At 37.4% G+C, this 26,706-nt stretch overlaps 3 protein-coding genes across 5 annotated transcripts; all 3 read right to left on the reverse strand.

Moving 5' to 3' along the window:
* Positions 1-27: 27 nt before the first annotated feature.
* Positions 28-11,208, reverse strand: LOC132176607 (uncharacterized). Of its 3 annotated transcripts, XM_059588865.2 has the most exons (5): positions 10,995-11,208; positions 10,640-10,850; positions 2,510-7,254; positions 1,243-1,720; positions 28-532 (listed from the first exon to the last, which is right to left on the reverse strand). In XM_059588865.2, the coding sequence occupies exons 1-5, from the start codon at positions 11,151-11,153 to the stop codon at positions 528-530; spliced, it is 5,598 nt and encodes a 1,865-aa protein (XP_059444848.2). In that variant the 5' UTR covers positions 11,154-11,208; the 3' UTR covers positions 28-527. The 3 variants fall into 3 exon arrangements, with proteins under 3 accessions (XP_059444848.2, XP_059444847.2, XP_059444849.2); XM_059588864.2 differs by having other exon boundaries at positions 28-1,720; XM_059588866.2 differs by lacking the exon at positions 28-532 and having other exon boundaries at positions 1,633-2,135.
* Positions 11,209-13,739: 2,531 nt separating this feature from the next.
* LOC132175017 (uncharacterized) lies at positions 13,740-20,817 on the reverse strand. The gene is made up of 3 exons (XM_059586810.2): positions 20,528-20,817; positions 20,164-20,374; positions 13,740-18,753 (listed from the first exon to the last, which is right to left on the reverse strand). The coding sequence occupies exons 1-3, from the start codon at positions 20,684-20,686 to the stop codon at positions 14,012-14,014; spliced, it is 5,112 nt and encodes a 1,703-aa protein (XP_059442793.2). The 5' UTR covers positions 20,687-20,817; the 3' UTR covers positions 13,740-14,011.
* A 1,399-nt stretch (positions 20,818-22,216) lies between these two features.
* On the reverse strand, positions 22,217-25,595 carry LOC132175019 (protein NO VEIN). Its single transcript, XM_059586813.2, has 3 exons — positions 25,238-25,595; positions 24,827-25,037; positions 22,217-23,620 (listed from the first exon to the last, which is right to left on the reverse strand). Exons 1-3 carry the CDS (start codon positions 25,394-25,396, stop codon positions 22,329-22,331), a joined length of 1,662 nt encoding a protein of 553 aa, XP_059442796.2. The 5' UTR covers positions 25,397-25,595; the 3' UTR covers positions 22,217-22,328.
* Between the last annotated feature and the right edge of the window lie 1,111 nt (positions 25,596-26,706).

The raw sequence follows: 26,706 nt of genomic DNA on the forward strand, positions 1-26,706 counted from the left end.
GCTTCAATTTTAGCCTCCATAATTTGTCTTTCAGGCCCTTTCTCCAACCAAGAGTCAGTACCTCTAACAATTTCTCATGTATGCAAAACACCTTGTCATATACTACATGACAGGGACCCCATTCTTTCTTTATACTCTGCACACCAGACTTAGACTTGGAGGAACAGAGCATATCAACATGAGATTATTACAGCATACAAATCTTCTAGCAAATATAGAACATAATTTCCATAAGAAAATTGGGTCAATAACAAAAACAGAATGAAAAGAGATAGTGAAGATAACATTAACTTTTCCATCTAGATTACAAATCATTAAAGCTCAACAAGTCATGCATATTTTTAGCTCCTACGCGTTTGTTCTTGTTAGCTTCACCACATACACGTAAAATCGTTCAAATCAAACCTCATTCTTCAACCTCCATTGCAAGGGCAGCTTTAGCTTTTGCCAATGCCGTCAATTTGGTCTTCACTTTTCTCTTCCCCACTTGAAACCCACTTCCGCCCTTCTTTTTCTAGTTGCTATCATCAACCTACTCACATAGTCAGGCAAAAAGATGGTAAAGAAGAACAACAATTACTGGAAACCTAAGAAGAAGGCCAACAGCATCGAAAAATCCCTGAAGAAACAGTGGCTAAAATGAGCTCGTTTTCATACACAAAACCCCTGTTCCACAACATTACGCACATACACAAAACCCCTCAAAATCATTTTTTTAGTGAGATCGACCCCCTCAAAATCAAGCCAAGAACGTACCTTTCTTGCTCGGCAAAAATCAAGCCAAAAAAACAACCCTGTCTTTCAAGGACAACCAAGCCAAAAATCAAGCCAGATCATTTTCATCTTCACCCCAAGCAGCGGCTGTCCGAAGAGAGAGAGAGAGAGAGAGCCCGCGCAAACAAATAAAATGGCAAAAAAATTCTTTGGCGAAACTTTCTTGCTCGTCTGAGAAGACGAGCAGGTCAGACAAATGCTACAATGGCAATTAAGGGCTGAAGCAAGTTCGTTGGAAAGGGATTTTTATCAAAAGTAGCTAAATTACATACCCACATTATCATTTAGTTCAAAATTACAAAAGAAGCACTCCCAACATAGAAAGAGAAAGAAAGAAAAGCCCAGGAAAAAAAAAAAGAAAAAGTTTACACCTTATATAAAATCCAAATCTCTTTGAAGATCTCTGGGATATGCCTGATTGAATCGATTATAACAATCAAATGTAACATGACCCATTCGATTACATACCTGGCAGATTGGGCGATGAGACTGTTGACTGAGAGTGATTATTTGAGGTGCCACGGCTTGAAGATGCCCCATGTGAGGATCCACGCCCCCTGCCTCGAAACGGACGTGATGATGACCCAGATTGGAAACCACGGTAGTTGTGGCGTCTGCCACGACCACGTGAGGCATAGCTACGATCAGCAACATTAACTCCAGCAATCGATAAGTCAATCAAATTGTGGTGTTGTTCTAGGCGCATTTCATGCGAGAGAAGATGGCCGTAAATTTCTTCAACCGAAAGAGGTTCAATCCGTGTGGTAACGGAAGTAACGAAGGGATCATATTCAGATCCTAGACCCCCAAGGAGAAAGGCTTGCATTTGAACGTCAGTGAGAGGTTGGCCGATACTAGATAACGTATCAGTGAGAGCCTGGAATTTCTGGTAATAATCCGCAATGGAGGAGTTGCCTTTCTTGAGAGTATTCAGTTGATAATGCACCTGCATTGAGCGTGCCTTAGACTGAGAAGAAAATAAATTCTTCAAAGTGGTCCATGCTTCCATTGAGGTGGTGCACCGTGTGACATGGGAAAGCATCTTGCTGGATAGAGCAGATGTTATAGCACCAAGAATAAGTTGATCTTGCATATACCTATGCAAATAGGCAGGATTGGAGGATGTGGTCTCAATTCCGTGGTGGTAATTGTTTTTGGAGGGCACTTGTGAGTGCCATCAACATAGCCATAGAGATTTCCTCCTTTGAGATGAGGAACAACTTGAGGTAGCCATATAGGATATGTATCCTGAGTGAGCTTAATAGGACTGAAGTTGGTGAAGGTCACCAAGGGTGGCGTCTGGTGGGTTGTGATGGGTGGTATGGGTGGTGGTGTTTGTTGGGTTGGGAGGAGTGGTATTTCTGCCATTGAGGAAAGAAAAAAAAACGTAGGCTAAGGCTTTGTATTTATAATTTGAGTTTGTTACAAAGAGATAGAATCAAATACTAAAGCAAATACAATTTGAAATCTATTCTATCAAGTATAATTTGAAAGCTATACAAGATAATAAGAGTTATCTATTTATCTTATTATTTGAATTACTATCATTTGAATTGTTGTGATCTTCATCTTCATTATCTTGAAGAGAGTTGGATAAGGAGATGTCTCTAACACCTTATGACAGACCATTAGAATTAGCAGTCCTGCCAGTGCAGCAACTGATTGAGTCTTTATATAACTACCAGAAACACACAGCAAATGGATGAAAGAAGCCTCAACTATTTATGGCATATACCTGGTCAGAAGGGAAGGTGGAAGCGAGGAACTCCTCGTCCTCCATGAAAATCTGCAAATTCTTGGACTTCATTAAAAACTCCACAGCTTCCTCGTTAAATTCCAGAGTGAAGCCCAACTTGATCAGCTCAGAGAGAGTTTCAATATGATCGCTGTTCTCCCATAACAGACCCTCGGATATTGCTTCAGAAAAATATGTAGCATATTCAATGATATTCTTGTATCCACCAGACCTGTCCAACTTCTGTGCGACGAACTTTGAGGACTCTCTATCCCAAAGTATCACTCGTCTTGCTTTTGCTTTTACAAATTCCCCAGAAGAAAGAGGCAAACTATAGTTTATAGTGATGGGTTCAACTGTCTCAAGGAAAGTAATATTCAGAAGCCCTTTGATAGCCTCATGCCTCCTTTCCGCTTCCATTTTCATTGTGGGGCCTGCTAGAAAACCAAGGATGAGCCTAACAAGCCCTTTCTTAATCAAAATCTCCATTGGATTCACCTCATTGAGATGAGAAACATCCACTAAGGATGATTCTTCCTTCTGCACAGATTCAGATATTGTGCGAACCCCGATTTTCCTGTAAATTTCAAGAAACTTTGTCCGTGGCAAAGAAGGCAAGCTTTGGTGAGGATACCAGACAAATACAGGTTGAGGAGAAACCTGCTCAAAAAGATCCTTCATTTGGAGATCGTCAGCAATGAAAACATCGTGCTTGTTGGACAGCAAAATTCCATCTGAGCCTGAACCAACAGGTAATTTCACCAAGCTATCAGCAAGAGTTCTCTCAGTCTTTGCGCTCCAGTGCTTCGAAACATACACCCAAAACTTACAACAGTCAGCATGTTGCAATGGGTGTCCTGAACTTTCCCAAATCTTCCATAGCTTGCAGTAATCATCAACTGAAGGATTGTATCTAACATGGAAAGCACTGGAGAAAAAGCTAAGTAACTTTGGTTCATAGTATTTCTCCAAAACCTGGAGCTGCACACTAAAGAGACCATCCTTGTCATGCAAAACACATTCTCCGGGGCTGACCCAATTTCCATTCTGACTTCCATTTGGAATCCAAATCCTTTTGGCAGCTTCACTGTCTGGCTCCCATTTAAACTCACTCAAATAGTTATATATTCGAACTATAGTAGAAAATTCAAGATGGAAATCAAGGTGGCTGGCAATCAATGGGCATCCTTCGTCTACATCAACAGTGACCCCAATTGCTCTGAGCTCTTCTTTGTAGGATGTAATACTAGAACCATAAAAGCCTTCATCAACAAAAGGTCCATCTGTCTGCTTCAAAAAAGAGCCCCATCTGGAATGGAACAGTAAGCACACGTCTGGAGGCCTATAACCAACACAGGTCTTCAACCATTTTTGAGAAACCACTTTCCTGAAATTGTCCGGAAAGGAATAATTCTTATCTTGCAATAAAATGCGGATGCATTCTAGCAATGCAAGCACATTTCCAGGAGTTATCCAGGCGGGATATAGGGGAAAATAAAGACCAGCAGCTACGGACTTCACACCATCTTTGAGATCAAGAACAACCCCCATCATCTTAAGCTCTTTCTTGTATTCATGAATTCCGTTGCCGTAACAGTTGTCACTATCATCTATGAAAGGGAGGAGAGTAATTGGAGAAATTGATTGCCAATCTGGTCCAAACAGAATGCAATTGCTTGGAGATCTACAATCACCTAGCCGAGTTCGCAGCCACTTTTCCTCACGGATGTATTTCTTAAGATCTGAAGGAAACTTATATGGAGTGTCCTTTAGCTGTTTGTAACATGACAAGAAAGACAACACATTTTCTTTTCTCATGGAAGATGCTTTCTGCCTAAAACTTTGAGCAAATACTTTGACAGCCTCCTCAAAATCCACCTTCACCCCTGTTTGCTTCAACTCGTTTCTGTAACAGATTATGCTGCTTCCATAGAAATCACCATCAAACAAAGGGAAACCTTGGAAAACCTGTAGGATGCAACCCCATTGAGGGTGAAACAAGAAACATTCTCCTGGAGACTTGTAACCGATATTTGTCTTGAAGCATTTCGCACCTCTCAATGCCTCAACAAGTTTGTTGGGTGATTCTGAATGATGGATACATTTCAGCACCAAAAGAACAGCATCAGATGTCAGAGAAGTCAAGCTTGAAGATGATTTTAAGTTGTCTACAACGAGATTGTAACTTCCACAGAATCCAATTAAAACACCAAGCGACTTGAGTTCCTCTTCAAAAGCAAGAATTTCCTCCCCATAATGCTCTACATCAATGAAGGGGATGTCACTGATTTGAGATGCAGTTCTCCATTCGTGATCAAACAAAACAGATTCAACTGGAGACCTGTCACCACGGGATGTTCTTAGCCATCTTTTTTCTTTGATACTGTTGACAAATTTGTCCAGAGGAAGATTTTTTTCCCTCAAGAATCTGATGAAACAAAGGACAGAAAGAACATGGTCTCTAGTTAAAGTGGAGCAACCTGCAAGAGACATAAGATGCTTCCCAATAAATTCACATGCTTCCCCGTATTGAAACATGACTCCAATGGTCTTCAGCTCTTCCTTATACTCATTTATTCTTTCTCCATAAAAACTTTGATCAATCAAGGGAATATCAACAAGCACTGATCCATTCTGCAAAATGTTTCCCAACCGAGAGGTAAACATGAATGACCGAGATGGTGGCCTGTAACAAGAACGGCCATTGGCAATGACTCTCAACCAGTTGCCTTCCCTTATGCTTGTCAAGAACTTCTCTGGAATCCCGAATTTTCTAGGTTTAAGGTTTCGAATCCAATCCAACAACAAGAATGCATTTTGATTGGTGAGTTCAGAAAAGGCAGGTATTGCAGCATTGGGGGGAGATATTAAAGGGATATCAGAAGCTGCGACATGAGGTTTCAGGAACTCTAACAGCCGTTCTCCAGAAGTAAATTCACCTGCAAAATGACCTGGACGCATGTAGTCTTCTCCTAACTCAACATAGCCTTCACCTCTCCATGGATTTGAACCAATCAATCCCACCCACTTGCTTCCATTCGCAGGGACAAGAACCCCTTTCCTTTGGGTTGTTAGATTCCCATAGTTATCTACGAGTGGCATAACACTGCACAAGCAATCAACATTCTCATTTGACAGATAATTCTTTGAGAAAGAGTGATATAAGAAGTGAACAAAGGCGATAGCAAGCTTCCGATCATTACTGAGATTACTTTTAAGGTGATTTGCATAGTGGTATACGTCACAAGCAAAAACCTTCACATGATCATAAAGCCAGTCGTATACTGTCTGCATCTTAGTGAAGTAGCAGAAAGCTTGTTGTGTGCTTTTTGGCATAAAAAAACGTTTGCCTACACATCTGAATTCCTTGCTCCAATCAACCAGCCATGACGCATAATGATTCTCATATGACATGGATACAGTCCTGTTCCCGGTCGTGCATTCATTTATAGTGCACAAAGATACATCACCATCAAGATCTGCATATTTTATTATTGGCATGTTCTTGATGCTGGTGCAATCAAATTTGGACCTCCAATTATCAGCAAGGAATAGTAAAATCTCCAAATACAGCTTCTCTGACACTCCTGCAACGAGATTACAACTCCTGATGCACTTTGCATACCAGTCGTTGTTGACTGGTTCCACTCCCAAGAAACTCAATACATGATCGTACTCCTCTTTATCAAATGAAGAACTCAAAACATACTTTCCGTGGGATGAGAGGTCAAGCAAGCTCACTCCTTGCTCCCGTGACTTCTCCAAAATGTTCCAAAAAGCAGGCATAAGCCTACCAACTTCGCAGGGTTTATAAAAAAATTTCTGCTGTGTGTACGTCTCACTTGGAACAATATGTTCTTCAACAAGATTTGCTTTGATCGACTCCCTCACAACATTTAGCTCTTTATAAGAAGAGCTGTTGACAGGAATAAACTTGAACATGGGAGCCAAACTAGATACTGGAGCATTTTCAGAATTTTTGACTAGTGAGACCAAAGCATTGACAAAAGCAGAGGGTACATGGCCAAGAATCCCTTTGTTCCACTGGTTGTCCAAGAGGATTGTTTCCCTTGATGATGCAAGAAGAAAATCTGCCTGGATTATGAAGGGAAAGTTAGTGACCATCTCTGTGGGAAGAAATGCATAGACCCCAGGTGAGCTCATCCCTCTGTTGAGACGCTCTTGAAAGGGAAAAGCCAACGTGATCACCAACTCTTCTACTTCCATTCTCCTTTCCACTTTGTTTTCTTCCCTGACAGGAAACTTCTGCTTCCACATGTAGTAACTGCATTCTTTGTCGGACCCCTTGTCCTTTTCCTCGGCCGAGAGATGGAGTGTGTAAGACGCAGCATCCATGTTCTTCTTCGTTGCAAAGTTAGTCTCACTAGTAATAGCTATTGCACTGACGGTATTAAGTCTAGAATCCTTGTTGTGTTCCCTGATCGAAAGCCGCTTTATCTTTGAAAGAAACAAGAGAACTTCAGGATGAATGCTGGAGAGCTGCTGCTTCACGGGTTCGACTTTATCGGGCTTCAGAGGTAACACTATTGTTGTCGTTGGAAGAGTATTTCCAGAGCCATATATTTGCTTTATGTCAGAAATAGTTGGGTTCTCTTCCACCCATTCAGGGACAATGTACCCAAGATTGCAATGTGGGCAAGGCTCTTCGTTGAACCGAATTTGATACCCATTGCTGAATATGTATGGCTGAGCAGTAACCAAAAAGACACTCTTGAACCCAATTCCTGCATATCAATCAAAGAAAATAAGTTAACTAGAGCATCAAGAATATACATAAATATCCTTCTCAATCCCTCAAATGTATTGTTTTTTTTACTTTAAAAAAAGCAGGCCCAAGCATATCTAAATTTTAACATATCCATAAATTGAAATGTTGAATTACCTAAATTTGAATTAATCCTTTCTTGAATCAAAATTTGAGTCAACAAATTAATTTTACAACTTCAAGTATAAAAAAGCTAAAAGCTTTCTTTCTTTTAACCATGTGAAGGTGTTCGGTGGTAGAAAACGAACTTTTTTTCTTCTTCTAGGCAAGTAAAATTTCATTAATAGAAAAGAGAGAATTACAAAAAGAGGTGGTGGGACACCCTAATAAAAATCTCAGTACAAACATCATAGTGCAAAATACAATCTAACAATATCTAGGAATGGGCCAAATAAATGGTGCCCTATAGATTCTTGGCACACAATCCAAAAAAGAGGCAACTGGAAACAACGTTTTTACAGGCAATCCTAGAGAGATGCCTACTACAATTGCAAGAGAGCTTGAAAGCCACAACAAGAAGGATAATACTAATGATGACTGGACCGGAGCCACCGTAGATAGGCAACACCACAAGAGCTAGCTCAATCGGCTGGGACCACGCCTAATAAAGCGGAGGTCACTAGTTCGAATCCCCCTCCCCCCTCTTGTGCGGACATGTCAAAAAAAAAAAAAACACCACAATATCCATCAAGGGAAGTACCCGACAGAGGATTCTTAGAGGCCATCGTAAGATTTGCAACTGGATCTACGTCTTGATCTAGGATTCTCCATAGGCAAAGGTGGGGCATCGGATAAGGAGATGGAGAGGAAGGGGTAGATCAACAAATGGAAAAAAAGGGCCGAAGAAAGGGGCATTGGTGGAAAGAGCAGAGGCCAATGGCACTGATATGGATACACATGGGCAAAAAGAGAGGGGGGAAGCATGATAGATTAGGCTCCCAAGATGCAAACAAAAGGTACGAAAAAAATTATACAAACTTCAAGTAGAACTCACCCAAGAAAACTGGCTAATGGTGCCCAAACGTTTATATACGCATGGTTAAAATTTCTCTTAATTAATGTGAGACACTTAGGATCGTAATATACTATCACACTTTACAACCGGCGTCCATAGTAGCTCACTCTATTAACATTGTCTCAATGGTATACCTTTCTTTTTTTGCGGCTCCACTCGCCTATTAGTATTCAATGACTTAACACTATGTGCATTCATAGTACCAAGACATAAGTTGTGCATTCTAGCCTATAAGTTGTCCCCTATGTGATTCGAGTACAAAGTTACAACCCATTCGATCTCATACTCAATGAGCTGCGTCTGATTCCATACTCGACTTAGTGTTGGCTCCAATACCAAATAATGCAAACCTCAGGTACAACTCACCCTTAAAAACTAGTTTGTAAGAGAATAGTGTCTAAAAGCTTATATACAAATGATTAACATTGTTCTTAACCAATGCATGGCACTTAGGATCGTTAAAAATAAAATTAAAAAGAAAATAAAGCAGGGAGGAAGCCACCACTAAACGATTTCCTTTTTCCTTTCTACCAATAAAAGTTAAAACATTAACAAACAACTTCCTGCACAAAAACTCAAAACTCCTTTTATCTTTATTTAACATCAAAACATTTTTTCAACCAAAACACACGAAAAAATAAAATATAAAAATATAAAAAAAAATATATAAAATCTTAAAAAGGTTTATCAAACACCACCAGAGTAGCTCCATTTTCTTAGAGAATAAGGTACTTCGAAAAACATGATTTTCATTTAATTGAGGAGCTAGTCTGATTGACTTTGGAACTTAAAGTTGTTTGTATATGTGAGTTGCAAGTGTGTGGAGAGTTTGTGAAAACACTTATGCTAGCCCTATTTTCCAATTGATTGGTATAGAGCATCTCAGCAAGGTGTTTGTACAACAAAAACAAGCCAAACTTATATATATATATATATATATATATATATATATATATATATAATATCATATTCGTGTACAAGCTTGCTTATGAACAAGTGACTTGAGACGGACATAAATGTCTATAAATATACATGAAAAATGTACTCGAACAAACTTCAGATTAGATTGTGTTAATTCCTAGATAAGTTCATAAGATATACAATTATTGTTTTGAATTTATTAGTAATACGTTGCTACAAATGCAAGATTAATGAAATATTAATCTATCTACACTCAAACAATATAATCTTGACTATAATTAAGCAACTAATGAATAGCATAGATATACAAGGGGTTGCAGATTTTAGTCATGGTATTTATTTTAGGAAATTTTACTAAATTGGTCTATGTGCTTTAAGTCATTTTCAAATTGCTTCTTGTAGTTTCAATTTAATTAATCTTATTGCTCAGTGTACTTTGAACTGTTATCAAAAAGATCTTTCAATCCAATTATGTATAGATTCCATTAATTTTTCTTATATAACTTTTACAAAATTTCAATTATACTCAAAAAAAAAAAAAAAAAAAAAAAAGAGTAAAGGGATTGCAAGCAAGGGGGCCTCCATCCACCCATGGAGAGTGGAGGCCTCCACCGACCCCTTGGGGTGGATAGAGGGACAAAACTAAGAATTTAAAATTAGGGGGCAGACTGTATTAAAATTTATTTTTGAGAGGCAATCATTAATGAAGTAAAAAAAAAGGATAATTTTTTTTTTTCCTTTTTCGTAATTTTGTAAAATTTCTGTCAAAAAAAAAAAAAATCGAAATAGAATCGATGTAAATTTTACAGAATGATCTAGTTGATAACAATCCAAAGCGTAACAAAGAATAAGATAAAACTAAAAGCATGAGGAATGATTTGAAAAGAATCTAAAGCACCTAAACCAATATAATTTTGTAATTTTTCCTTTATTTAATAGAATGAAAAAAAAAAGAATAAATTAATCAAGTAGTTTATGAACAAAATCGATCGAGCTTCTCAAAAACAAGTGAGCCAAACTTGAATATGTAATGTAGTTTAGTGATAAACATGAACTCAATTTTAGCTCATGCTTGAAGCAAGGTTATAGAAACCAGTTTTGAACAGTTCGCCTCCACTAAACTCGATTAAAGCTTTATGGATAATAAAGTACTTGTGGGATCTAATTAAACAAAAATTTTTTCTTAGGCATTAAAATGTTTTTAATTATTAATTTTACTTTGATTATTTTGCAAGAAGAGTAATGCTTTTTTGGGACCCTTGGAGACAACCAAAAAATTAATTAATCAAGTATTATCATCAGTAAACCAAATTATGAGGACATTATTAGTGTGACAAATTCTAATGACAGTGGATACATGAAATTGCATCGTATAAACAAAGTATTTTAGGAAGAGTAGGTGAAGTACCTTTCTCTCCAATATAACCGCGTTTCCGGTTGCCTTTCTTGGTGGAGCGACCAACACTGCAAATGGATTCTATATTCTTAGAAGAGAAACCTTTTTCATTGTTGAAAATCAGCAATGTCGCCGGAGCTCCCGTGGCCGTAATGTCCTGAGAAGTTATGATGAACTCAAGCGATGGATCCACCCCCTCCAAGTAATTGTTGTCTTCAGCGTTCTGATAAACAAAAATTCACCATTTCAAATGAGTAATGAGTGAGGAACCTCCAAGCATACACATTACATCATCAAGATTCAAGAACCTGTAACAAACAAATATGCAAAAACATATAGAGTGTGAGAGAATGAGTTAGGAAGCAACCTGAATGAGTTCCATGAGGAAGTGGACATCTTTAGCATAAAGTTCAGCAGAGAGGTTCTTGACGGCCTGGTGAAGATCCTCCGTCAATGGGTTCTCTTTCCCGCCAATCGAAAACTTTTCCTTACGTATCTCCTCTATGTGTTCTCTCGCCGTCTCCATATCCGTGCGTTACAAAAAACTAAAGCAAATACACAAAAACCAGACCTTAGCTTAGTGTGAGAGTGAAAGCAGAGTGACATAGGATTGAGTGAAACAGAGACACTTATTTAAATGTAGGCTAAGAAAGCTTAAGGAAGAGGGTTTCTCAACGAAGTCAATCATGTGATTAATGTACGAAAAAAAAAAAAAAAAAAGGAAAAGTGGGAAAGTGGGGTTTGCTTTGCATGAGCTTTGGAGACAGGAAGCTTAACGTTAAAGAGGGTGGTATACTTCTCAACGAAGCCAAGTAAAGATTGTACAGTGTGAGAGAGAGAGATTAGAAAAGAAAAAACGGTGTTGGGACTGTACGGAAAGTTAGAAACTGGGGCTCTGCTATGAGCCTATGAGCTTTCTGATTCGACCACCGCTGTACGGAAAGTTAGAAATTGCGTCGCCATTTCACTTTCCAAGGAAAGTGGAATTCTAGTGGAAGACCAAGACCGGCCACTCGGTTTTTTTTTTTTTTTTTTTTTTTTAATGTCCTAACAAGGAGAAAAAGAAAATAATAGCGGAATTTGATTTAGTAACTTTGTTTTAGGAGCTGTGATCTTTCGTTGATTGAGTTTACTCTTTGAGAACCGATTTTGCTTGTTGTGCAAGGCTCTAAGGAATTTTTTTTTTTTTTTTTTTTTTTTCAAAGCAAGAATAAGAGAAACGAAAGAGGAAGATACGAAGGTGAACTCAACAAAGACTAACCAACAAATGCAAAATAAATAAAATAAAAATAAAAAATAAAAAATAAATTTTATTGAAAATGGTCCAAATAATTGGAGTGGACATTGAATTTGTGAGACGTATTCGGTGATATAAGCTTAGTGGACACTACATTTAAATTTGTAACTAGATATGGGGTTCTTTGTAAAAAAGATGGTACCATATCTATGAAGATTCATATAAGGAGGATAGGGAGAAGGTATGGATTTGCCTCGTGAACAATAAAGGAGGAGTGGCGATAGCACATGTAACACACCATAGGGCAGAGTGAGTATTGACGAATGCAGCGAAGGCTGTTGATAGTGGTGGAGTGGTGAGGAGTTGTGTTTGGTGGAGAAAGAGTTGTGTCTTGATTTCATGTAAATGCGCTAACATTTGACTAGGACACTATGGCACTTGGATGAGGATTTTAGGTTATTCAAATTTTTGTGAAATTCGAGTAATTAAATAGATAGGATTACATGGCTTATTTACCTTCAAATAGTTTAAGATATAGGACTCACTTATTCGTAATAGAGAAGACCCACAATCCACTCTCATAAACTGTCCGAATTTCACAAAAAACTTGTGTGAAATGTAGACCACTTAAATACCAAAAAACCCCAATTAACGTATAGGTGGATACAAATGAGAGTACATTTTATGCTATAACTTACAAAAATTACAAACGAAACCGAAATTACATAAACTAGGCCTAATTAAGAAAATATGTAAATGATGGGCTTCAAAACAGTTGAAAAATGTTATGGAACTCATCAAAAAAATCTTGAATCCTCTTCATTTTTGGTAATATAAAGATAAAGTGTAAAATTATTCCTTTCAGATTGATAGTGTAAAGTTTTAGAAAAAATATGTTAGACACTCCTCGTGATTCATGCTTTGGAGGTCCATGGTTGTGGAGAAGCACAGCCAATCGTGGTCATGGAGGCCCTGGACCATCATGGCCGTGGAGGTCCTCCATGGTCTTTTCTTTTTTCTTTTTTTCTTTAATTAATCACATGAGACACCAATAGGAGCCAACAAATCCTGAGCGTTGAATCTCCTCCTGATGGCCAGCCAAAGTACCTGGGAACCATTTTACTAAACCAGGCCCCATTTTGGTTCATTATAAATAATCAGGCTTCAATTATAGTTGTCATAAAACTTTTCTATAAGCCTAACCTTTTATTATATGATTAGTCGCTCAAGCTAAATCAATAATTTACTTCCATTTCACCGCTTCATTTGAGCTTTTATAATCAGGTTTGAATCAAAATTGGGCTAGTTTGGAATTTTCATGGCCACATTTGTCCAGCAGTTGGGCAACTCACCATGGGGCGTAACCTTCCTTAATCAAAATCCTACAAATTAAAAAGAGGGCATAATACCGAGGCAACAATAATTTTTCATCAAAAGGCTTTTCACCTTCGAAGATACGCTTTTTCTTTGGAAAACCAAAAAAATTTTTTTGACTCAAAGCGTTCTTAATGAAAATATACTCGATCCTCATTAGTAACGTGCCACTTTTTTAATACATAGCACTTTTCAAGTCGTTCGATGCAAAAAAGGCAAAAATTCATATCATTTTTTTAAAAAAAATTGTAGGAAATCTCCGAATGAATACATCCAAAGTGGAAGCTCATGAGGTAACAAATTGAAAATGCTTCATTAAGTTTTACTGCATCATTTGCAATCTCAAATGTGGAAGTCAAATATTCGTTCCTCTACATATTTTTTTCTTCTTTAATCTATGCTCAATATCAACAAACATCAAACATAGGATTCTGATTGACAAATATACAAAAGCAGGTTCTTCAAACATAAGAATCAAGAAGATAGAAGATTCCACATTACTCAGCAAACTAGCAACTATATATTAATCCATTCTAAATTATATACATGCCAATACCACACATTATCATTTAGTTCATAATTACAAGAGAAGCACACCCAGCATAGAAAGTGAAAGAAAGAAAATCTCAGAAAAAAATAAAAAGGTTTACACCTTATGATAGACCTATAGAATCAGCAGTGCAGCAAATGATTCAGTCTTCATATAACTACCAGAAACACACTTGGGAACAAACAGGAAATAGATGAAAGAAGCACTTACAAATAGCATATACCTAGTCAGAAGGGAAGGTAGAAGCCAGGAATTCCTCTTCCTCCATGAAAATCTGCAAATTCTTGGACTTCATTAAAAACTCAACAGCTTCCTCGTTAAATTCCAGCGTGAAGCCCAACTTGATCAGCTCAGAGAGTGCACCAATATGATCGTCGTTCTCCCATAACAGACCCTCGGATATTGCTTCAGAAAAATATGTAGCATATTCAATGATATTCTTGTATCCAACAGACCTGTCCAGCTTCTGTGCGACAAACTTTGAAGACTCTCTATCCCAAAGTATCACTCGGCTTGCTTTTGCTTTTACAAAGTCCCCAGAAGAAAGAGATAGATTATAGTTTACAGTGATAGGTTCAACTGTCTCAAGGAAAGTAATATTCAGAAGCCCTTTGATAGCCTTATGCCTCCTTTCCGCTTCCATTTGGATTGTAGGGCCTGCTAAAAAACCAAGGATGAGCCTAACAAGCCCTTTCGTAATCAAAAACTCCATTGGATTCACCTCATTGAGATGAGCAACACCCACTAAGGATGATTCTTCCTTCTGCACAGATTCAGATATTGTGCGGACCCCAATTTTCGTGTAAATTTCAAGCAACTTTGTCCGAGGTAAAGAAGGCAAGCTTTGCTGAGGGTACCAGACAAATATAGGTTGAGGAGAAGACTGCTCAAACAGATCCTTCAGTTGGAGATCGTCAGCAATGAAAACATCATGCTTGTTGGACAGCAAAATTCCATCTGAGCCTGAACCAACAGGTAATTTCACCAAGCTATCAGCAAGAGTTCTCTCAGTCTTTGTGCTCCAGTGCTTCGAAACATACACCCAAAACTTACAACAGTCAGCATGTTGCAATGGGTGTCCTGAACTTTCCCAAATCTTCCATAGCTTGCAGTAATCATCAACTGAAGGATTGTATCTAACATGGAAAGCATTGGAGAAAAAGCTAAGTAACTTTTGCTCATAGTGTTTCTCCAAAACCTGCAGCTGCAAGCTAAAGAGACCATCCTTGTCATGCAAAACACATTCTCCGGGGCTGACCCACTTTCCATTCTGACTTCCATCTGGGATCCAAATCCTTTTGGCAGCTTCACCGTCTGGCTTCCAATTAAACCCACTCAAGTAGTTATATATTCTAACTATAATAGAAAATTCAACATGGAAATCAAGATGGCAGGAAATCAATTGGCATCCTTTGTTCACATCAACAGTAACCCCGATTGCTCTGAGCTCTTCCTTGTAGGATGTAATACTAGAACCATAAAAACCTTCATCTAGAAAAGGTCCATCAGTCTGCTTCAAATAAGAACCCCAACTGGAATCGAACATTAAGCACTCGTCTGGAGGCCTATGACCAACATGGGTCTTCAACCATTTTTGGGAAACTCTTTTCCAGAAAATGTTCGGAAAAGAATAATTCCTATCCTGTAGTAAAATGCGGATGCAGCCTAGCAATGAAAGCACATTTCCAGGACTTATGTGGGAGGGGTCTGGGGGAAAATCAAGACCAACAGCTATGAACTTCACACCATCTTTGATATCAACAACAACCCCCATCCTCTTCAGCTCTTTCTTGTATTCATAAATGCCCCTGCCATAATAATTGTCACTATCATCTATGAAAGGAAGTCGAGTAATTGGATCAATTGAGTGCCAATCTGGCCCAAACAGAATGCAATTGCTTGGAGATCTACAATCACCTAGCCGAGTTCGCAACCACTTTTCCTCACGGATGTATTTCTTAAGATCTGAAGGAAACTTATATTCAGTGTCCTGTAGCTGTCTGTAACATGCAAGGAAAGACAAAACATGTTCTTTTGTCATGGGAGAAGCATGCTGCTTGAAACTTTGAGCAAATACTTTGACTGCATCCTCAAAATCCACCTTCACCCCTGTTTGCTTCAACTCGTTCCTGTAAATGAAGATGCTGCTTCCATAGAACTTATCATCAAACAATGGGAAACCTCCGAAAACTTGTAGAATGCAACCCCATTGAGGGTCAAACAAGAAACATTCTCCTGGAGACTTGTAACCCATATTTGTCTTGAAGCATTTTGCATCTCTCAAAGCCTCAACAAGTTTGTTGGATGATCCTGAATGACGCATACATTGCAGTACCAAAAGAACGGCATCAGATGTCAGAGAAATCAACCGTGAAGGTGATTTTAAGTTGTCTACAACGAGCTTGTAACTATCACAGAATCCAATTAACACACCAAGCGACTTGAGTTCCTCTTTAAAAGCTAGGATTTCCTTCCCATAGTATTCTGTATCAATGAAGGGGATTTCACTGATTTGAGATGCAGTGTCCCATTCACAATCAGACAAAACGGATCCAATTGGAGATCTGTCACCACAGGATGTCCTAAGCCATTTTTTGTTATTAATACTGCCAATGAATTTGTCCGGATGAAGAAAATTTTTTGTTAAGAATCTGATGAAATTTAGTACAGAAAGCACGTTGTCTCTAGTTAAAGTTGAGTAAGCTGCAAGAGACATCCCAATAAATTCGCATGCTTCTCCATACTCAAACATGACTCCAATTGTCTTTAGCTCCTCCTTATACTCATTTAATCTGTAACCATAAAAACTTTCATCAATCAACGGAATATCAACAAGCACCGATCCATTCTGCAAAATGTTTCCCAATGAAGAGGTAAGCATGAATGACCGAGATGGCGGCCTATAACCAGAACAGCCATTAGCAGTAATTTTCAGCCAGCTACCTTCCTTTATGCATGTTAAGAACTTCCCTGGAATGCAACTACCTCTACGTTGCAGGTTTTGAATCCAATCCAACAGCAAGATTGCATTTTGATTGGTGAGTGGTGCAGAAACAGCAGGAAAATCAGCATTGGGAGGAGATATATAAGGGATATCAGAAGCTGCAACATGAGTTTTAAGGAAATTTAAGAGCTGTTCTCCAGAAATACTTTCACCTGCAAAACGAACTGGACGTAAGTAGTTTTCTGCTAGCTCAACGTAGCCTTCCCCTCTCCATGGATTTGAACCAATCAATTCCACCCATTTGCTTACTTTAGCAGGGACAAGAACCCCTACCCTTTGTGTGTTTAGATTCCCATAGTTATCCACGAGCGGCATAATACCACGCAAATAATCAACTTCCCTTTTTGTAAGATGATTCTTCGAGAAAGAGTGATATAAGAAGTGAACAAAGGCAACAGCATGCTTCCCGTCATTATGGAGAGAACTATTAAGGTGAACTGCATAGTCATATACAGTCACAAAACTAATCTTCACATGATCTCGAAGCCATTCCCACAACGTCACTTTCTTAGAGATGGAGAAGATAGCTTCTTGTGTGCTTTTCGGCATGAAAAAACGATTTCCCACACATCTGAATTCCCTGTTACAATCAACCAGCCATGACACCTGATCATACAGATGTGATAAGGACACCACCCTCTCTCGGTTCCAGTGTGTGCATTCATTTATACTGCACAAAGACTCATCCCCATCAAGGCCCACATACTTTATTAGTGGTATGTTCTTCATGTTGGTGCAGTCAAATTTGGACGTCCAATTATCAGCAACAAATAGTAAGATCTCTAAATGCAAGTCCTCTGACACTCCTGCAACAAGATTAGAACTCTGGATGCTCTTTGCGTACCATTCATTGTTGACTGGTTCCACTCCCAAGAAATTCAATATGTGATCATACTCCTCTTTATCAAATGAAGAACTCAAAATATACTTTCCATGGGATGAGAGATTAAGCAAACTCACCTCTTGCTTCCGTGCCTTCTCCAAAATGTTCCAGAAAGCAGGCATAAGCCTACCAACTTCGTGAGGTTTATGAAAGAATTTCTGCTGTGTGTATGACTGAATAGGAACAATATGTTCTTCGACAAGCTTTGCTTTGATCGACTCCCTCACGATATTCAACTCGTGATAAGAAGAGTTGTTGATAGGAATAAACCTGAACATTGGAGCCAAACTAGATACCGGAACATTTTCTGTAGTTTTAACTAGCGCTATAAAGGCATTGAAAAAAGCCGAGGGCACACAGTCAAGAATCCCTTGGTTCCACTTGTTATCCAAGAGAATTGTTTCCCTTGATGAAGCAAGAAGAAAATCTGCCTGAATTATGAAGGGAAAGTTGGTAAACATCTCTGTGGGAAGAAATGCATAGACCCCAGGTGAGCTTATCCCTCTGTTGAGACGCTCTTCAATGGGAAAAGCCAATGTGATCACCAACTGTTCTACTTCCATTCTCCTCTCCACTTTATTTTCTTGCCTGACAGGAAACTTCTGCTTCCACATATAGTAGCTGCATCCTCTTTCGGAACCCTTAGCCTTTTCCTCCGCCAAGAGATGGAGTGTGTAGGACTCAGCATCAACGTTCTTCCTTGTTACGAAATTAGTCTCACTCGTAATGGCTATTGCACTTACGGTATTGAGCCTAGGATCCTTATTTTGTTCCCTTACAGAAAGCTGTTTTATCTTTGACAGGAACAAAAGAATTTCAGGATGAAGGCATGAGAGTTCCTGCTTCACTGGTTTGACCTTATCACGCTTCAGAGGTAAGACTATTGTTGTCGTTGGAAGAGTTGTAGCACCATATATTTGCCTGATGTCAGAAAGAGTTGGATTCTCCTCCACCCATTCAGGAACAATGTACCCAAGATTGCAATGTGGGCAAGGCTCTTCATTGAACCGTATCTTATACCCATTGCTGAATATGTATGGTTGAGAAGTAACCAGAAAGACACTCTTGAACCCAATTCCTGCATATGAACCAGAAAAATAAGTTGACTATAGCAGCAGGAACATACTTAAATATCCTTCCCAATTCCCCATGGGTAAAAAAGAAGGAAAGCATGAAAGAAAAGCAGGTCTAGCATATCTAAGTTTTAACAGATCCTTACTTCCATTAGCTTACTTAAGTATTGTCAACCAGTCAATAACATCTCCTACTATAATTTTATCTTTTCTTTTGCTTTCTTTTTTTATTAAAACTATGCATATAACTCACAGTAATATGGGTCCACATTGAAGTCATGCATCTGCGTGTGTGTGTTCATTGTTGTAGAAATTTTCGGAATACAAATTTTACAATCAAGGACTTTAAACAAGGGTTTCTCGAACAGGAGAACAAAGATAAAAATAAAAGTTTGTTTCCAATTCATTCAATCATATCTAGTGATCTACCATTTCAAGAGCTCTATTACCACTTGTATATTGTAAAGGCATAGGGTAGACTAATTTGAGCGTTATTGGGTATATAAAGCTCAATTCTTATTGTGTGAAATGGATTTGCATATGGATGTTGCAGAAGCAACTATTGAGGGAACTTCTATTTTGAAAATTATTCCTTTATTTGATTATTTAGCAGAAGTAGTACTGCTTTATTATTACATTTTGATTTTGTCCCTTAAGCAAAATTCTACCTCCGAGTCTAATTTGACAGTATAATATTTTTTATTCAGCTTTGCAAACGTTATTTCCCTTTTTCCGTAACTAATAATTTTATAAATCAACACACACATCTAAAATTGTGACAATTTGATGTTCGGTTTTAACTCTGAACCCAAAACTTAAGGGTGGTTCGGTAAACATTACACCACCCCTAAATACTATTTACCTTATATTTTTAAAAAAATCAACATCAAAACATTTTTACTTTTTATATCACATCATTTACTTTTTATATCCCAAAATTTACTTTTTAATATTATTCAAATAAAAAATTTATTACAAAACAAAAATTTTTTACTTTTCAATATCAATCATTACACTTTTTTTTTTTTTCCACAAAAATATGAACAGAATCTGGGGTTGGAATGATGTTTACCAAACAACCCCTTAATCAAATCTGATCGACTAGCTTTTTGAGTGAACCGAAATATGAGAACATTAAAAGCATGTACAAGTCTCAATGTTTTTTAAAAAAATTTCAACTCCTTGATATTCATCGATCACTTTTTTATTATTATTTAAATAAAAAATTTACTACAAAACAAAATACTTTTCATTTTTCTGTAAAAAAATAAATAAATAAATTCAAAAACTTTTTTTTATCAATTACTTCCAAACTAAAAATCTAAAGACTCACTACACTGACAAGTCCATTTACAAACAAGGCCTGGTTCTGGCTCTGATAACAAACAGTATTGTAGGGAGAGTAGGTGAAGGACCTTTTTCTCCAATATAACCGCGTTTCCTGTAGCCTTTCTTGGTGGAGCGACCAATACTGCAAATGGAGTCTATGTTTTTAGGGGAGAAACCTTTCTCATTGTTGAAAATCAGCAATGTATGTGGAGCTCCTGTGGCCGTGATGTCCTCAGAAGTTATAACGAACTCAAGCGATGGAGGATGATCCTCCAGGTAATCGTTATCTTCCGCATTCTGACAAACAAAATTCACCATCTCTCTAATCATCCATATATTAATAGTAAAGTTGAGAAATTAAACAAAAACCAAGTAAATGATTGAAGAACAAACAAACACGTAGTATTCTCATTCTGATAACAAATGCATGCTGCCAAATGAGTGAGGAACCTGAATGAGCTCCATGAGGAAGTGGACATCTTTGGCATAGAGTTCAGCAGAGAGGTTCTTGACGGCCTGGTGAAGATCCTCCGTCAATGGGTTGGGTTCCCCTCCGATTGAAAACTTTGTTCTACGTATCTCTTCTACGTGTTCTCTCGCCGTCTCCATTTCCGTACCCACCCACAACACACACAACAAAAAGCCACAAAACCCAGATCTCAGATTAGCGAGAGAATGCAAGCAGACTGATCATCAGAGAGTGAACCTTAGTAAAAGCTTTGACCAGGAGGAGCTGGGTATACTTCTCAAGCAAGTTAAACAAAAGTTGAAAGAGAATAAAGACGCAGCGAGGAAAGGGGATTGAGGGTCCTTTGAATCGTACGGAAAGTAGGCTTTTCATGAGCTTTGGAAGTTGATTCGACCACCGGGTCTTGGTCTTTGGGTCCCTTCGTCTACTTTTCATTTTCCATAGTGGACGACCGAAGACCCAATTGGCTGCATCTGCCGTGCATACTGCATGGTTGTAAGTGGACTGTGATTGGTACTAGGATTTTAGCTTTACTAGACCTCAGCTCAATAATGCTATAAATTATTTTTATTTTTTTTTTCTTTAAAATTGATTTAATTTTAAAAAAAAATTATCACCCCGAAGAAATTGAATTTATCGCAAATCTAATAATAATTTTAGGACTTTTAGCATTATTTACTGAGCTACAATATTCTTTAGAGCATCTTTAAACTTGCAAAATATATCTTTTAAAGTCAAAAGCATTTTTAAATTTTATTTTTTTTTAAAAAAAAAGAACATTTTCTCCAAAGTGTGGTTTAATTGCTTTTAGAGTAAAAAAATTTTAAAAATACTTTTAAACTCCTTAAAGCAATTTCAAACATTCTTTAAAATTGATAAAATTGATAAAACAACAAAGAAAAAACATTCTTTTAATTAACAAAGAAACATTCTTTATCCATCAAGATTTTTTTATTTTTTAGAATCCAATAGTTTTTTTTTTTTTTGGTTCTTATCAGCTTCTATCATTTTATTTATACTTATCACTTCTTTAGATGATAAATCATGAGAAATAAATGAGTTGATGAATGCTAATATAACAAAATCTTTAATAACATTTGAAGATTTGAATAAAATTATTAATATAATATCCGAAATTCTAAAGAATCTTGATCTAAAATAACATATCTCCTAGGTAGAAAATGTTATTTTGGAGGTCGGATATATTTATGGTTCGCATCGACATTGCTTCTATCTACATTTAATTGCAAAGCTTCACTTGTGCAGTTGTGCTGTGCAGTTGTGCTTTCTGATAGGTCTAATCAAATTACTTTACATCACAATAATCAATTTTCATGATTTTCATTCACAATAAGAAGGTAATCTTATTGTGTATATAATAATCTAGAAGAAAAACAAACATCTCAGACACAAACCTTGGAATTATTTCTAGATTGAACAGAAAAGATATACCCCTTTGCTTCAGATTGTCACTAACTATTGCGGTTTTTGGTTGTAATTGCAGAAAATTATATCACCACACATCATATATGTCATCATCCCATATATACTGGGTTCCTGTTAATTAGTACAAATGAAGGGAAATATGACACAAACAGATGCACCCCAGGGTTCCATTTCTGGATACAAAATGAAGTTAATTACAGCCTTAATGATACATGTTAAAAAAAAAAAAAAAAAGTGTTCGATTGGGCAAAATGTGTTTACTCTTACCTGCTATGTAGGATAATAAATACCAGAAAACCAGGGAGGAGATGTCGCTTCATCTCAGGCCTCATCTTGCTAAAAACATGTGTGAATAATGCGCAAGGACTCATCCCCATCAAGACCCAGATACTTTAGTAGTGGTATGTTCTTCATGTTGGTGCAGTCAAATTTGGACATAAAATTATCAGCAACAAATAGTAAGATCTCTAAATGCAAGTCCTCTGACACTCCTCCAACAAGATTGGAATTTTGGATGCACTTTGTGTACCATTCGTTGTCGACTGGTTCCAATCCCAAGAAATTCCATATGCTATCATACTTCTCTTCATCAAATGAAGAACTCAAAATATACTTTCCATGGGATGAGAGGTCAAGCAAGCTCACCCCTTGCTTCCGTGCCTTCTCCAGAATGTACCTGAAAGCTGGCTTAAGCCTACCAACTTCGTGAGGTTTATGAAAGAATTTCTGCTGTGTGTATGACTCACTAGGAACAATATGTTCTTCGACAAGCTTTGCTTTGATTGATTCCCTCACGATATTCAACTCGTGATAAGCAGAGTTGTTGATAGGAATAAACCTGAACATTGGAGCCAAACTAGATACCGAAACATTTTCTGTAGTTTTGACTAGCGCTACAAAGGCGTTGAAAAAAGCAGAGGGCACACAATCAAGAATCCCTTGGTTCCACTTGTTGTCCAAGAGAATTGTTTCCCTTGATGAAGCAAGAAGAAAATCCCCCTGAATTATGAAGGGAAAGTTGGTAACCATCTCTGTGGGAAGAAATGCATAGACCCCAGGTGAGCTCATCCCTCTGTTGAGAGGTTCTTCAAAGGGAAAAGCCAATGTGATCACCAACTCTTTTACTTTCATTCTCCTTTTCACTTTGTTTTCTTGCCTCACAGGAAACTTCTGCTTCCACATGTAGTAACTGCATTCCACATGTGTGGCTGAGAGATGGAGTGTGTAGGACTCAGCATTAACATTCTTCCTTTTTACAAAATTAGTCTCACTCCTAATGGCTATTGCACTTACGGTATTGAGCGTAGGATCCTTATTATGTTCCCTTACGGAAAGCTGTTTTATCTTTGACAGGAACAAAAGAATTTCAGGATGAATGCTCAAGAGCTGCTGCTTCACATGTTTGACCTTATAGGGCTTCAAAGGTAAGACTATTGTTGTCATTGGAAGAGTTGTAGCTCCATATATTTGTCGGATGTCAGAAAGAGTTGGATTTTCCTCCACCCATTCAGGAACTATGTACCCAAGATTGCAATGTGGGCAAGGCTCTTCATTGAACCGTATCTTATATCCATTGCTGAATATGTATGGCTGAGAAGTAACCCGAAAGACACTCTTGAACCCAATTCCTGCATATTAACCAGAAAAATAAGTTAACTATAGCAGCAGGAACATACATAAATATCCTTTCCCAATCTCCCATGGGAGAAAAGAGAGAAACAATGAAAGAAAAGCAGGTCTAGAATATCTAAGTTTTAACAGATCCTTACTTCCATTAGCATGTTTAAGTATTGTCAAGTGGTCACCAGTCATTAACATCTTCAACTATAATTTTATCTTTTCTTTACCTTCTTTTTTTTATTCAAACTAGGCATATAACTCAAAGTAATACGGGTTCAAGTCTTCTGATTGGCATAGAAGTCATTTTACAAACACTAAGAAATGCGTATCTTTTCATTGTTGTTTCTACAAGAGCATCACAAGCTTTCCAAGTTAAGCAAAATTTTGAAATGCGAATCTTACAATCAAAGACCTGAAATAAGGGTTTCTCAAACAAGAGAACAAAGATAAAAATAAAAGTTTGTTTCCCATTCATTCAATCATATCAAGTGATCCACAATTTCAAGAGCTCTATTACCACTTATATATTGGAAAGGTAAAGGGTAGACTAATTTGAGCGCTACTGGGTACATGAAGCTCAATTCTTATTATGTGAAATGGATTGCATATGGATATTGCATAGGCAGCTGTTGAGTCCCTCACTCATAATTTGAAAGAATTTAGCAGGGTAGACCGCATATTACCTAGACAAAATAGATTTATCTGAAATTTTTTTTTAACACAAGCAATATAATCTCAACTACTATTAAGAAACTACTCATTAAAATGGATTTACAAACACTACAAAATTCTAGTTATTGTTATTTAGTATGAGGACAGGATAAGTTAATCACGCACTTCGTGAACAAGCTCCAATTTGTCTGAAAATAAATGAGTCAAACTGATACATGTAGTCTAGTTTGTTGATAAGCTTAAGCTCGAGCTTGGCTTATACTTGAAACAGAAACCAATATTTCAAACATATATATAATTAGGAACATGGAGGAATTTTAACTACCTACTTTTATTTAAGGAAAAATATTGCTGAAGCCCCTGTGCTGTTCCCTATCTTGTCTTTTAGACCCCCCAATTTTTTAATTTGGTCAAATTTAAGGCCCGAGTTTATGAAAATTTTAAATTTAAGACTTCTGCCCATTTCTCCTCAAATGAATATCAATAGATACATGACAGCATATATAGTAGACTCAGTATTCTAGGGAGGGTAGGTGAATTACCTTTTTCTCCAATATAACCACGTTTCCTGTCTCCTTTCTTTGGGGAGCGACCAACACTGCAAATGGAGTCTATGTTTTTAGGGGAGAAACCTTTCTCATTGTTGAAAATCAGCAACGTCTGTGGAGCTCCTGTGGCCGTGATGTCCTCAGAAGTTATGACGAACTCAAGCGATGGTGGATGACCCTCCAGGTAATCGTTATCTTCCGCATTCTGACCAACAAAATTTACCATTTCTCTAATCATCCATATATTAATCGCAAATTTGACAAATTGAACAGAAAGGAAGTAATTTGATTGAAGAACAAACAAACAAACAAACAAACATATAGTATTCGGTTCGTCATTGAGAACCCATAACAAAGAAACAAACAAACATGCTCTCACAAATGTATGCTAAATGAGTGAGGAACCTGAATGAGCTCCATGAGAAAGCGGACATCCTTGGCGTAAACTTCAGCAGAGAGGTTCTTGATGGCCTGGTGAAGTTCCGCCGTCAATGGGTTGTGTTCCCCCCCGATTGAAAACTTTGTTCTGCGTATCTCTTCGATGTGTTCTCTCGCCTTCTCCATATCCGTAAACTTCTCACAATGCAACAAAACCCAGATCTTAGATTAGCGAGAGAATGCAAGCAGACTGAGCAGAGAGTGAAGTACCACACACATACACATAGAGAGATTCTCTATATGCTTGACCATGTGGGTATTCTTCTCAAGCAAGATAACCAAAAGGTGAATGAGAATAAAGACAAAGCGAGGAACAGGGATAGTGGACGACCGAAGACTTGCTGTGCATGGCCTAAGGGTTTTGCTTGGTTGGAAACTTCGAGAAGAAGAGATTATGATCGGCACCGGAATCAATACATAAATGAACTATCACATCAATATTATGAGTTTCTTTTCATTTTAAATTGGAGTAGAAAAGGTTTAATTTATTTTATAAAATTGTCACGTATATATTATATATAAAAGTTTTTTTATAAGATTTGTTTGTAAGTATAATATTTTCTTAATTATTTTATATTTTATATTTTATCTTGATTATCATATTTTAATATGTATTATTTTAGAGCTCTAGATTTGATGCTATCATATTTTAGAATCTTGCTCTAGTTATTATCATTTTATGTGACAAAGCCATGTGACTATATTGTTTTATGTTGTGGAGAAAAAGAGATGTATCTTCTGCCACATTACCCTCTATTTGTGGGTCCATGTAACTCTCTTAAGTTATTTACTCATTAAATAAGATTAGGGATATTACGGTAACATTTCGAGTTAATTAATTTTGGGAGTGTTATAGTGGTCATCAAACAATTGAGAAGTCTTTCCATCATGCTACAAATCTGCTACACGATGTGGCAGCACAATCGCCACAAATCCTTGTGTGGATGCAGTGCTAAACAGGACCATTGCTATGTTCTTCGATCGAACACTCAAACGACACGCACAAAAAGAAACTTTAGCGACAAAAACTTTGAAAAATAATCTAGTATATATGGAGAAGTATTTTCCAACATATATATTCCTATTCCTATGCCTAATTGTGCCTTCATGCCCATATTGATTGAATACTTATAAGATAGATCATAGACCTTTCATCCAAATTTTACTTTATTTATTCCTCACATCAGGGAATAAAAAATAAGAAACAGAATCAATTTGATTTGGATTCTATAACAAAAATAATTATTCTAATAGAAGCATTCTGGGCAATATTGGCTTTTTGTTTTCCCCCTCTGCGGACCTGGCGGCCCCGGAAGAGCAGTTTTTTTTAGCTCAAAGATTGACCTTTGTTTTACAATAGCAGCTCGAGATAAGTCGTCCCCATCTCTTTCATAAACCAACTTCTCCATCTTCTCACCTGAGAGTGAATTGCACCA

Source organism: Corylus avellana, chromosome 3, assembly GCF_965113065.1.
Source record: "Corylus avellana chromosome 3, dhCorAvel1.hap1.2, whole genome shotgun sequence".
NCBI classification, from domain to species: Eukaryota; Viridiplantae; Streptophyta; class Magnoliopsida; order Fagales; family Betulaceae; genus Corylus; species Corylus avellana.

What these genes read in the sequence shown, in the direction of transcription:
- LOC132176607 (XM_059588864.2), bottom strand. Translation starts at nt 11,153, where the DNA reads ATGGAGACGGCGAGAGAACACATAGAGGAGATACGTAAGGAAAAGTTT. An exon ending in TCCTCATGGAACTCATTCAG is followed by an intron (nt 10,851 to 10,994) that starts GTTGCTTCCTAA and finishes TTTGTTTATCAG; the next exon opens with AACGCTGAAGACAACAATTA. An exon ending in CCACCTTCCCTTCTGACCAG is followed by an intron (nt 1,721 to 2,509) that starts GTATATGCCATA and finishes CGCTCAATGCAG; the next exon opens with GTGCATTATCAACTGAATAC.
- LOC132175017 (XM_059586810.2), bottom strand. Translation starts at nt 20,686, where the DNA reads ATGGAGACGGCGAGAGAACACGTAGAAGAGATACGTAGAACAAAGTTT. An exon ending in TCCTCATGGAGCTCATTCAG is followed by an intron (nt 20,375 to 20,527) that starts GTTCCTCACTCA and finishes TTTGTTTGTCAG; the next exon opens with AATGCGGAAGATAACGATTA. An exon ending in CGGTTATATTGGAGAAAAAG is followed by an intron (nt 18,754 to 20,163) that starts GTCCTTCACCTA and finishes GTTCATATGCAG; the next exon opens with GAATTGGGTTCAAGAGTGTC.
- LOC132175019 (XM_059586813.2), bottom strand. Translation starts at nt 25,396, where the DNA reads ATGGAGAAGGCGAGAGAACACATCGAAGAGATACGCAGAACAAAGTTT. An exon ending in TTCTCATGGAGCTCATTCAG is followed by an intron (nt 25,038 to 25,237) that starts GTTCCTCACTCA and finishes TTTGTTGGTCAG; the next exon opens with AATGCGGAAGATAACGATTA. An exon ending in TGGTTATATTGGAGAAAAAG is followed by an intron (nt 23,621 to 24,826) that starts GTAATTCACCTA and finishes GTTAATATGCAG; the next exon opens with GAATTGGGTTCAAGAGTGTC.